Below are 12,608 nucleotides of genomic sequence, written 5' to 3'. Positions count from 1 at the left end.
GGTCACTACCGCCGCAGCAAGACCATCCCGCTTTGCGGCGGGCTCTGGTGAAAACCAGTAGTGGCTTAGAACCGGTCCACTAGCACGGTCCACGCCAATCCCTCTCTGGCACAGAGGGTCCACTACCTGCCAGCCAGCATCGTGACAAGGAGAATACACAATGATATCAGTGATGACAGGTGACGTCTCCTCTATAGTGAGGAGAATACACAATGATATCAGTGATGACAGGTGACGTCTCCTCTATAGTGAGAATACACAATGATATCAGTGACTACAGGTGACGTCTTCTCTATAGTGAGGAGAATACACAATGATATCAGTGACTACAGGTGATGTCTTCTCTATAGTGAGGAGAATACACAATGATATCAGTGACTACAGGTAACGTCTTCTCTATAGTGAGGAGAATACACAATGATATCAGTGATTACAGGTGACGTCTTCTCTATAGTCTTTCCTTATCTAATTCAGCTGGTACATACCGCCAGGATTTGTTCCAGCTAAATCTTCTCTCTGCAGAATTTGATGCCCAGACGGCTCCTCACTATGTCAGCACATTCTGATCCTCTATATGAAAACAATTATTATTATAATACTGCCAAACACTGTATTCTTTGAATATAATACTGGCACACAACCTCTGAATATAATTCTGACACACTGTACCCCTGAATATACAACACACTGTACCCTCTGAATATAATACCGCCATACACTGTACCCTCTGAATATAATACTATCACACACTGTGGCCTCTAAATATAATACTACCACACACTGCACCCTCTGAATATAATACTACCACACACTGCACCCTCTGAATATAATACTACCACACACTGCATTCTCTGAATATAATACTACCACACACTGTGCCCTCTAAATTTAATACTACCACACACTGCATTCTCTGAATATAACTTGCTGTGCAGTGCACCCTCTGAGTAAAATACCATAATGTATTGTGGCCCCTAAAAAACTTACCACCCCAGAAATTCCTCATAATATACACTATACTTCTGTAAGGCAAAACATTCTGTTTCTTCACATATAGTAATAATGCCCCATCTTGTGCCCCTACATATAATAATTATGTCCCGTCCTGTTCCCCCCACATAATAATAATGCCCTCTGTACTGTGCCCCTCACATATAATGCTCCTGTCATGTGCCCCACACATATAATGCCTCCTGTGCTGTGCCCTTCACATATAATGCCCCCATTCTTTGCCCATCACATATAATGCCTCCATCATGCGCCCCTCATATATAATGCCCCCATCATGCGTCCCGCACATATAATGCCCCCTGTGGTGTGCCCCTCACATATAATGCCCCCATCATGCGCCCCTCACATATAATGCCCCCATCATGCGCCCCTCACATATAATGCCCCCTGTACTCTGCCCTTCACAAATAATGCCTCCTGTCCTGTCCCCTCAGGGGGCATTATATGTGAGGGGCACAGCACAGGGGGCATTATATGTTTGGGGCACATGACAGGAGCATTATATGTGAGGGGCACAGCACAGGGGGCATTATATGTGAGGGGCGCATAATGGGGGCATTATATCATATAATTTATATGTGTGGCACAGCACAGGGGGCATTATGTGAGGGGCACAGCAGAGGGGACATTATATGTGAAGGGCACAGGACAGGGGGCCCCCCTGTCATGTGCTCTTCACATATAATGCCCCCTGTGCTTTGCCCTGCAGGCCCTCATTAAATATTCCCTTTTCTCTGACCTGCCCCCCCCCTCCTCCTAACAGTGGCGCGTATCCTGTTTCCCTAATCCCCTGGGCCCTGAGCATACCCTTACTTACAGTATGCAGGCCGCGGGGACGGATTCTCCAGGCGCTGGCACGATGATGTGACATCACCGCGTCGGCCTTTAGTGGATCTCGTCCCCGCAGCTCACACACTGTGTACTCACAGCGTGTGTGAAAGGTTAGTGAATGGTGGAGCGGGAGCTTACAGCTTCGGCTCCACCATGCTAGGGAGCGGGGGGCAGCAATCTCGGGGGGGGGGGGGGATCAACGGGGGCCCGTTGCCCCCCCTGGATCCGCCACTGCTATAGTCACTTAGATAACTAAGAAACTAAGTCACTTAGAAGCTCTCAGTTTCCCTTTTCGGGATCGGGAGGAGGGACAGAGTTGATGGTGAGAGGGTTCATTTGGGTTCAGCATATATGTACTGTTACTGTGACCTCAATTGTTTTATTTATTATTATGATAAAAAAATGAATTAGGAAAAGTAGTCTCTATGTCATTCTCTACTCCTGCAGCTTATGTGGGATGAAGGTGATGCCGTGCCAAGGGTGAGCACCAGTGCCACACCACTCTCTCTCTCCTTTTTTTCCCCTACAGCCTTAACTCCACTGGCAAGCAGTCATCTGGAAAGCCTGTACATCTCTTGATACAGCATATGCTGTGGATGTGCCTACAAGGTATACTGTACTAAAACAGGGGAATGCTCTGGAAGGATCTTCCGCACCACCATAGTGTTCTAATTGTATGCATGGTGCTCTATATAGTTTATTGGGAATTTTCCAATTTTATGTAAATAAACCTTAATTATTGTTTATCATCCCATGAATCATCTGGACATGCTTTGTATTTAAATCTGTTACCTTTTAAGAGCTCTACATTAATACATTGTAGAGAATCGTCCGTTGTGTAAAGAGCAACCAAGATCCAGCTCACCCTCTCACGACACGTTTCAAGCGCACAAACACTTTTCATCAGTGATGACTGATGAAAAGTTTGCTTGGACTTAAAAGATAGTTATGGAGGATTAAAACATTATTTTGTAGCTTATGCTATAGAAAAGGTAACATCTGGAAAAAGGGAAAGTGATATACATAAGCGACTTTTAAACAGAGAGGCTTATTAGCAGTTTACTCTGGATACATGTGTACCGATGGGATTAAATATGCTGCTCACAAAAATTAAGGGAACACTAAGATAACACATCCTAAATCTGAATGAATTAATGAATTAATCGTATGAAATACTTTCGTCTTTACATAGTAGAATGCGCTGACAACAAAATCACACAAAAATGATCAAAGGAAATCTAATTTATCAACCCATGGAGGACTGGATATGGAGTCACACTCAAAATCAAAATGGAAAACCCCACTACAGGCTGATCCAACTTTATGTAATGTCCTTAAATCAAGTCACAATGAGGCTCAGTAGTATGTGTGGCCTCCACGTGCCCGTATGACCTCCCTACAACACCTGGGCATGTTCCCGATGAGGTGGCGGATGGTCTCCTGAGGGATGTCCTCCCTGACCTGGACTAAAGCATCCGCCAACTCCTGGACAGTCTGTGGTGCAACATGGCGTTGGTGGATGGAGCGAGACATGATGTCCCAGATGTGCTCAATCAAATTCAGGTCTGGGGAACAGGCAGGCCAGTCCATAGCATCAATGCCTTCCTCTTGCAGGAACTGCTTACATACTCCAGCTACATGAGGTCTAGCTTTGTATTGCATTAGGAGGAACCCAGGGCAAACTGCACCAGCATATGGTCTCACAAGGGGTCTGAGGATCTCATCTCGGTACCTAATTGCAGTCCGGCCACCTCTGGCAAGCACATGGAGGGCTGTGCGGCCCCCCAAAGAAATGCCACCCCACACCATTACTGACCTACCGCCAAACTGGTCATGCTGGAGAATGTTGCAGGCAGCAGAACGTACTCCATGGCATCTCTCAGACTCTGAACCTGCTTTTATCTGTGAAGAGCACAGGGCGCCAGTGGCGAATTTGCCAATTTTGGTGTTCTCTGGCAAATGCCAAAGTCCTGCACGGTGTTGGGCTGTAAGCACAACCCCAACCTGTGGATGTCGGGCCCTCATACCACCCTCATGGAGTCTGTTTCTGACCGTTTGAGTGGACATTTTTGTGTCCTTCTGGAGGTCATTTTGCAGGGCTCTGGCAGTGTTCCTCCAGCTCCTCCTTGCACAAAGGCGGAGGTAGCGGTCCTGCTGCTGGGTTATCTCCTACGGCCTCCTCCACGTCTCCAGATATACTGGCCTGTCTGCTAGTAGCGCCTCCATGCTCTGGACACTATGCTGACAGACACAGCAAACCTTCTTGCCACAGCTCGTATTGATGTGCCATCTTGGATGAGCTACACTACCTGAGCCACTTGTGTGGGTTATAGACTCCGTCTCATGCTACCACTAGAGTGAAAGCACCGCCAGCATTCAAAAGTGACCAAAACATAAGCCAGGAAGCATAGGAACTGAGAAGTGGTCTGTGGTCACCACCTGCAGAACCACACCTTTATTGGGTGTGTCTTGCTAATTGCCTATAATTTCCACCTGTTGTCTGTTCCATTTGCACAACAGCATGTGAAATTGATTGTCAATCAGTGTTGCTTCCTGAGTGGACAGTGGGATTTCACAGAAGTGTCATTGACTTGGAGTTACATTGTGTTGTTTAAGTGTTCCCTTTATTTTTTTGAGCAGTGTATAAAACAGGAGCTATTATTATATTATGAGTAAAGCCAATAGTTTTTAATGCCTATGTTCGTGAGTATTATCTTACTGCCAACTTGTGATCATTTGTACACATATTTAGTAGTTGTTTAGTATTATGTCTCTTTCTTTCCCCTGCATCTAATACATAGCACAGTAATTATATCACCCATGTTTGCGCTGAAGATATGGAATTACATGCTAAAGGGCCATGATTTCACAAGAGAGGTGTGGGAGTGACGTGACGAGACTCCGGAGCTGCACCCGACGCTCTAAATGAACGCTGGGTGCAGCAGGGAGATCGCGGGGGTCCCCAGCGGCGGGTTACTGGCAGGTACCAATGGCGGAAGAGGATAGAGAGAAGACCACGTTTGTGACCCCTATGGGTCTCTTCGAGTTCAAAAGTATGCCCTTTGGACTGTGCAATGCACCGGCTACTTTCCAACGCTTGATGGAGAGATGCTTGGGGCATCTTAACTTCCAGAGTGTTCTGTTGTATTTAGATGACGTCATCGTCTATTCCCGGACATATCAGGAACACCTGGATCATCTGAAAGAAGTTTTCCAAGTCCTTATCCAACATGGAATCAAGGTTAAACCTTCCAAATGTAATTTGCTAAAGCCACAAGTGCACTATCTGGGACATGTCGTCAGTGCTCAAGGAGTCCAGCCTGATCCAGACAAAGTGAGTGCTGTGAAAGAGTGGCCTACACCCAGGACGGTGCGAGACGTCCGAAGCTTCCTGGGATGCTCAAATTGCTGGACCCTTAACTGAGTTACTGAGAGGGACTGCCCGGAACAATTATAATGGGAGGCTCCCCATACAGTGGGCTGAAGAACAAGAAGATGCCTTTCGGGCCCTGAAGTACCTCCTCACGGAACCCCCCATTTTGGCGCATCCAGACTACAGCCTGCCGTTCCGTTTATATACAGACAGTGGCGTACCTAGAGCATTTGGCACTCGGGGTGGACCCTTTGTTTGGCACCCCCCCCCACACACACACACACACGCACCCCCCCTTAATTACACCCCCTCCCTCCCCTCCCCCCAAGAGCGGACTGACAACACTCGGGGCCCCCGGACCAGAAAAAAGGCAAGGGCCCCTGCTAAGCTCTGCAGCTCGTCAATCTTCTGCCACGCCCCTATTCCACCCAAATCCCCCACACAATAAACTAAAATTTATATATGTAAGAAAGACTTTAATGTAGGTAAATTTCCATGACCAATAATACTGGTATACAAAGAGTAAATATATACCACCACACAATAACTGGATAATACCGCCATACTGTATAAAACCACTATATACAGACCAGTATACTATAAAGAATCTGTATACAATATAAGTGATTATATACAGGACCATATGGCGGTAGATATCAGCTGTACACAGGATGTATATACCATATAAGTGATTATATACAGGACCATATGGCGGTAGATATCAGCTGTACACAGGATGTGTATACCATATAAGTGATTACAGTTACATTTTGGGACTCACAATTACGTCTTTTCTGATCAGCGGCATCCTCTTTCCTTTTCTTCTCTGTCCGGATAAGACCGCCATGTGGATCTCTTAACATCTGCAGGAAAAACATGTCAGACTCTGCATATTTTCAGTGCCCTCCCCTCCTCTACACAATCTTTCTATAGGCCCACAAACTGTGATAATGCCCTCCTTGGTGTCCTGCACAGTAAAAGGGCAGGTAGGTAGGTAGCCTGGTAACCCCCTCTTTCCCATAGGTATATGCAGAGTTACACCCCCCCTCTTTCCCATAGGTAAATGCAGAGTTACACCCCCTCTCTTTCCCATAGGTATATGCAGAGCTACGCTACACCCCCCCTCTTTCCCATAGGCATATGCAGAACTAAACCCCTCACCCCCTCTTTCCCATAGGTATATGCAGAGCTACACCCCCCCCCCCCTCTTTCCCATAGGTATATCTAGGGCTGGGCGGTATACCGGTTCATACCGAATACCACATTTTTTGGACTGCGCAATATGGATTTGCCCCCATACCGCAATACCGGTTGGGCCCCTCCCCCTCGGGAATGTATTATCAGCCTAGCACAGCGCTGTCCCCACATCGGGGAACTAATCCTATGTTACCCGCCAGCACTGTTCTGCTCCCCCAATTAATGATCAGCCCAGCTGGGTACTACTCACATATGTCAAGCACTGCCCTCCTCCTCTTTGTTGGGGGCCGCCGGGCGCTGGAACTCTATACTGTACGCCAGTGGTCTCTAACCTGCAGACCTCCAGATGTTGCAAAACTACAACTCCCAGCATGCCCGGACAGCCAACGGCTGTCTGGGCATGCTGGGAGTTGTAGTTTTGCAACAGCTGGAGGTCCGCAGGTTGGAGACCACTGCTGTACGCTGTATACCTATGCCCGGGCTGCAAAAGATACAGAAAATAAACTTAACTCCCCTTCCCTATAGGTAAATGCAGAGCACCCCCCACCCCTCCTCTATAGGTAAATGCAGAGCACCCTCCCTCTCCCCCCCTTCCATATAGGTAAATGCAGAGCACCCCCCTCCCCCTTCCCTATAGATAAATGCAGAGCACCCCCCCTCTCCCCTATAGGTAAATGCCGAGCACCCCCACCCCTCTCCCCCCCCTTCCCTATAGGTAAATGCAGAGCACCCCCCTCTCCCCCCCTTCCCTATAGGTAAATGCAGAACACCCCCCTCCCCTATATGTAAATGCAGAGCACCCCCCTCCCCTATAGGTAAATCCAGAGCACCCCCCCCTCTCCCCCCTTCCCTATAGGTAAATGCAGAGCACCCCCCTCCCTCTCCCCCACTTCCCTATAGGTAAATGCAGAGCACCCCCCCTCCTTCTCACCCCTTCCCTATAGGTAAATGCAGAGCACCCCCCTCTCCCCCCCTTCCCTATAGGTAAATGCAGAACACCCCCCTCCCCTATATGTAAATGCAGAGCACCCCCCCTCCCCTATAGGTAAATCCAGAGCACCCCCCCTCTCCCCCCTTCCCTATAGGTAAATGCAGAGCACCCCCCTCCCTCTCCCCCACTTCCCTATAGGTAAATGCAGAGCACCCCCCCTCCTTCTCCCCCCCTTCCCTATAGGTAAATGCAGAGCACCCCCTCTCCCCCCCCCTCCCCTATAGGTAAATGCAGAGCACCCCCCCTCTCCCCCCTTCCCTATAGGTAAATGCAGAGCACCCCCCCCTCTCCCCCCTTCCCTATAGGTAAATGCAGAGCACCCCCCCTCTCCCCCTTCCCTATAGGTAAACGCAGGTAATAGGTAACCTAGGTAGGTTATGTGAAGTGCTCTAGGGGTAAGTAGCATGTAGCCGATAGACCCTAGCAGCCAACCTTGCTGTGGCCTAGCTTCCGGCTAGCCAGTATAACTTTTGTGTACTAACAGGTAACTTATTGTTGGTGAATAAAATGTGTGAGATAATAAAAATGTCTAGTCAGCTTGACGCTAAAGGTATATAGAGCTGTACTAATGTTTAGTTAGCCTTGTAAAATGTGTAGAGAGCTAATAAAAATGTCTTAGGAAGCTAGTAACTAGATATCAGATAGCTGCCTAATTGTATAGTAAGCTTAATAAAATGTCTAAGAAGCTAGAAACTAAAGGTTAGATAGCTTCGTTAATGTCTAGATAGCATCAATGTCTAGATAACATTAATGTCTAGATAGCACCAATGTCTAGAAAGATTTCTATTGTCTAGTCTAGATACTAGTAAGGGTATCAGAGAATGTAAAAGTGTTCAATGTTTTCTTAGAATGTATAGCAAATTTATAAGTATCATCCTGGTCTAGTCCTAGTTCCTCTGCCTTCGGGACAGGCGTCGAGGTTGACTTACCTTAAGTAAGGGGGTTTGTGGTGTCCCAATACCGCATCCTATACGGTACCTGTATAGAGGTCCCCATAGCCAGATTCCCTAGGACGTCGGGGTCCTTCTTATCTAGTCTGCCCCTTGTCACCTCTCATCTAGGTATTAGTAATTTAACAATTTATTCAGGATTTCTATAAATATAATTGTACAAATGTATATAATTGGTTAATTACCTGTACGGAGTGTAGCAGGACCTGTGGGTCACGTGATCAGGTAAACTCTATGGTTTATTGCTTAAGGACCTTTGGAGGTCCCTATGACGTACTGCACCCATCATTCCTTGTAACAGTGAGTGACAGTTATTCGGACCAATCAAAGCAGCCCTGCCCCTGCCCATATAAGGGAGCGGCGGCCATTGCTCACTCTCTTTCCTTGTGGGCTGTTGTGAGAGAAGGATCTGTGCTGCTGTCATCAGTGAGTTAGGCCCGAGCCTTGCGGCGACGGCTGATCATTACAAAACCGTGAGTGTATCAATCCCTAAGCACTCTGCAAGATCACCGGACCATATCTATCCCCTAAATCCGGACGGATCTTCGCAAATTACCCTAAATTCAAAGGCTTATATCCAAAGTCAAGGTCCGCAACAACTGTTAGTCACTGAAGTGTATAGAGACTGTTTGAATGAGACTGTTACTGTTCATTGGATGTACTGCAAGCCTTTAACCCCTTCCTGCTACAGGACGTATGCATACGTCCCAGCTGCTGACAGGTTCGTGCAACTGGACGTATGCATATGTCCTGCATTAATAGCTTCACTGTGCGGCTCTGCACAGTGAAGCCGCGGCGATCTCCGCTGCTATCAGCAGCAGGGGATCGCTGTGACATGTCAAGGGACCTGTCAGAGCGATCCCGCTGTGCGATCGCTCTGACAGGCTTTTCCCCTGACAGGCTCTGCGATCAGAGCCTGGCTTCACTCTGCGCCTCTGCATAGTGAAGCTGTCGGTGATCTCCGCTGCTATCAACAGCGGAGATCACTATGACATATACAGGGACCAATCAGAGCGGTCCCGCTGTGTGATCGCTCTGATTGGCTGTTCTCTGACAGACTGGCCAATCAGAGCGCAGATCACGTGACCTGACTGTTTCTGGCTCAGTGATCGCGCTTCTGACAGTCAGTCTGTCAGAGAAGAGTGAGGAGACAGGACGTGCTGCAGTTTGGTCTGCCGTTTTCACGGCAGATCAGCCACATAGTTAAAAAAAAAAAGGAAAACCCACACACATTATCCCCCTCATCACCCCATCTCCCCTGCCATCACCATATAGTTACCCCCCCCCCCCTCATCGCCCCTCATCGATCACCCCCCTCATCGCCCCTCATCACCGCCTGAGATCATCGCCTGAGATCATCGCCCCTTATCACCGCCTGAGATCATCGCCCCTCATCACCGCCTGAGATCATCGCCCCTCATCACCGCCTGAGATCATCGCCCCTCATCACCGCCTGAGATCATCGCCCCTCATCACCGCCTGAGATCATCGCCCCTCATCACCGCCTGAGATCATCGCCCCTCATCACCGCCTGAGATCATCGCCCCTCATCACCGCCTGAGATCATCGCCCCTCATCACCTCCTGAGATCATCGCCCCTCATCACCCCCTGAGATCTTCGCCCCTCATCACCCCCTGAGATCTTCGCCCCTCATCACCCCCTGAGATCTTCGCCCCTCATCACCCCCTGAGACCGTCGCCCCCTGTCCCCGGTGGTAGCTGTGGCGTGCTGATTAGTATTTTTCAATATAAATCAGCCGTCCGCTATCACCGTCCGTCGCCCCTGTGTCACCTGAGTTTTCTGTCTGCTGTCATCTGAGAACGTCGCCCCTGTGTCACCTGTGATCGTCGCCCCTGTGTCACCTGTGATCATCGCCCGTGTCACCTGTGATCGTCACCTCCTGTGTCACCTGTGATTGTCTCCCCTGTGTCACCTGTGATCGTCGCCCCTTGTCACTGATCCTGTTGTCATCCCCTTGTTATAAAAAGTAAAAAAATAAATAAATAAAAGTAAACCCTTTCCTGTCACCCCTTTGTAGTCACCCCCTGTTTTTTGTGTTGTGTACACCTAAGTGCACAACATGTCAGGCACATCACAGCGGATGTATTCGCTGGAGGAGGCCTATGAATTTTTGGCCTCAGAAACGGAGTCTGTGAGCGATGATGGGGACCCTACATTCCTCATCTCATCCTCATCTTCATCCTCATCAGACTCGGACGTGCCACCCCCAAGGAGGCGACGCAGGCGGGCCACTGCAGCGGCCGCTGCGTTACCAGGCCCATCAAGGCTTTCTGAGCCCTCGGAGCCCTCTGACTCCATATGGGTAGACCCAGGCCAATTTACACCCCAAATTCCTGGGTTTACAGGGAATGCAGGGATGCAATTCCCATTTGCTGGGTTGGCAGAAAAAGACTTTTTTAAGTTCTTTTTCACCGATGAGCTGCTAGAGCATTTGGTTGCGCAAACAAACATCTACGCCAACCAATATATTACTGCACACCCCACCTCTAGTTATGCTCATCCGAATAGGTGGACCCCTGTGACCCCATCAGAGATGGCAAAATTTTGGGGTATAATGCTGAGCATGGGGCTTCTGAAGAAACCCAGTATCCGCTCATACTGGACCCACGACCTGCTATATAACACCCCCATGTACCGCATGGCAATGAGCAGGACACGTTTTGAGCAGATAATGAGGTTTCTGCATTATAATGATAATGCCACTTGTCCACCTAGAGACCACCCTAGCTATGACTGGCTATATAAAATTCGTCCGCTTATAGACCACCTAAATGCCGTGTTCCAGGCGGCATATGTCCCAGGAAGGGAAATCTCAATTGACGAGTCCCTGGTGCACTTCAAGGGCAGGCTACAATTCCGCCAGTACCTGCCCAGCAAAAGGGCACGGTATGGGGTAAAGATGTACAAGCTCTGTGAAAGTGCATCAGGATACACGTACCGTTTTCGTGTATATGAGGGGAAAGACTCGTCAATTGAACCCCCAGAGTGCCCCCCTGTCCTGGGAATTACAGGCAAGATAGTATGGGATTTGGTGCACCCCATACTAGACCAGGGATACCACCTCTACCTGGACAATTTCTACACCAGCGTTCCCCTATTCAAGTGCCTCACTGCACGTGGGACAGTAGCATGTGGCACTGTCCGTAAAAACCAGAGAGGCCTCCCCAAACCTCTTCTGGCACACCCCATGCGGAAGCATGAGAGCAGGGCACTGTGCAGCGATGGCATATTGTGTGTGAGATACAAGGACAAGAGAGAGGTCCTTGTACTCACCACAATACATGGCCACGCCACCACCCCGGTTTCTGTACGTGGGGCCCCTACAGAAATCTATAAGCCAGACTGCATCCTGGCTTACAATAAGTTCATGGGAGGGGTGGACTTGTCTGACCAGGTGCTAAAGCCATACAGCGCCATGAGAAAGACAAGGGCGTGGTACAAGAAACTGGCTGTGCATATGGTACAGATGGCCTTATATAACGCCTTTGTCCTGTACCGACATGCCGGCCAGAGGGGAACGTTCTTGGAGTTTCAGGAGGTGGTCATAAGGAACCTCATATTTGGGGACCAGGAAGATGCAGGCCCCAGCACTTCCGAGTCCTCACGGATTGTGCCAGGGCAGCATTTCCCCAGTGAAATTCCCCACACTGGGAAGAAGGGGAGGACCCAAAAGAAGTGCAGGGTCTGCTATAAAAGAGGGATCCGCCGGGACACTACATACCAGTGTGAGACCTGCCCAACTCAGCCGGGACTGTGCATCTCATGTTTTAAAATTTATCACACATCCCTGCAATTTTAATTTGATCCATCTTAGCCCCCGTGTATCACATCACATGCCACTGTTTTTTCTTAGTTAATTTTACCCCCCCCCCCCCCCATTTTATTAGAATCTGTGGCCTAGTGTGCCACCTATTATTTTTCTTTTTACCCCAAAACCATTCCAGCAAAATATGTGGTACAGTGTGCCGCAAATTATTTTCATTGTACCCCAAAACCATTCCAGCAAAATATGTGGTACAGTGTGCCGCAAATTATTTTCATTGTACCCCAAAACCATTCCAGCAAAATATGTGGTACAGTGTGCCGCAAATTATTTTCATTGTACCCCAAAACCATTCCAGCAAAATATGTGGTACAGTGTGCCGCAAATTATTTTCATTGTACCCCAAAACCATTCCAGCAAAATATGTGGTACAGTGTGCCGCAAATTATTTTCATTGTACCCCAAAACCA

The 12,608-nt window shown here is 48.6% G+C and overlaps 1 protein-coding gene across 1 annotated transcript; it reads left to right on the top strand.

The window, feature by feature from the left end:
• Positions 1–10,434: 10,434 nt before the first annotated feature.
• LOC130357506 (piggyBac transposable element-derived protein 4-like) lies at positions 10,435–12,174 on the top strand. Its single transcript, XM_056560203.1, has one exon. It carries the CDS (start codon positions 10,435–10,437, stop codon positions 12,172–12,174), a length of 1,740 nt encoding a protein of 579 aa, XP_056416178.1.
• Positions 12,175–12,608: the final 434 nt, after the last annotated feature.

This window comes from Hyla sarda, chromosome 2 (assembly GCF_029499605.1).
Source record: "Hyla sarda isolate aHylSar1 chromosome 2, aHylSar1.hap1, whole genome shotgun sequence".
Taxonomy (NCBI): domain Eukaryota; kingdom Metazoa; phylum Chordata; class Amphibia; order Anura; family Hylidae; genus Hyla; species Hyla sarda.
This window is presented reverse-complemented; position numbering and strand designations above follow the sequence as displayed.

What these genes read in the sequence shown, in the direction of transcription:
- LOC130357506 (XM_056560203.1), top strand. Translation starts at nt 10,435, where the DNA reads ATGTCAGGCACATCACAGCGGATGTATTCGCTGGAGGAGGCCTATGAA.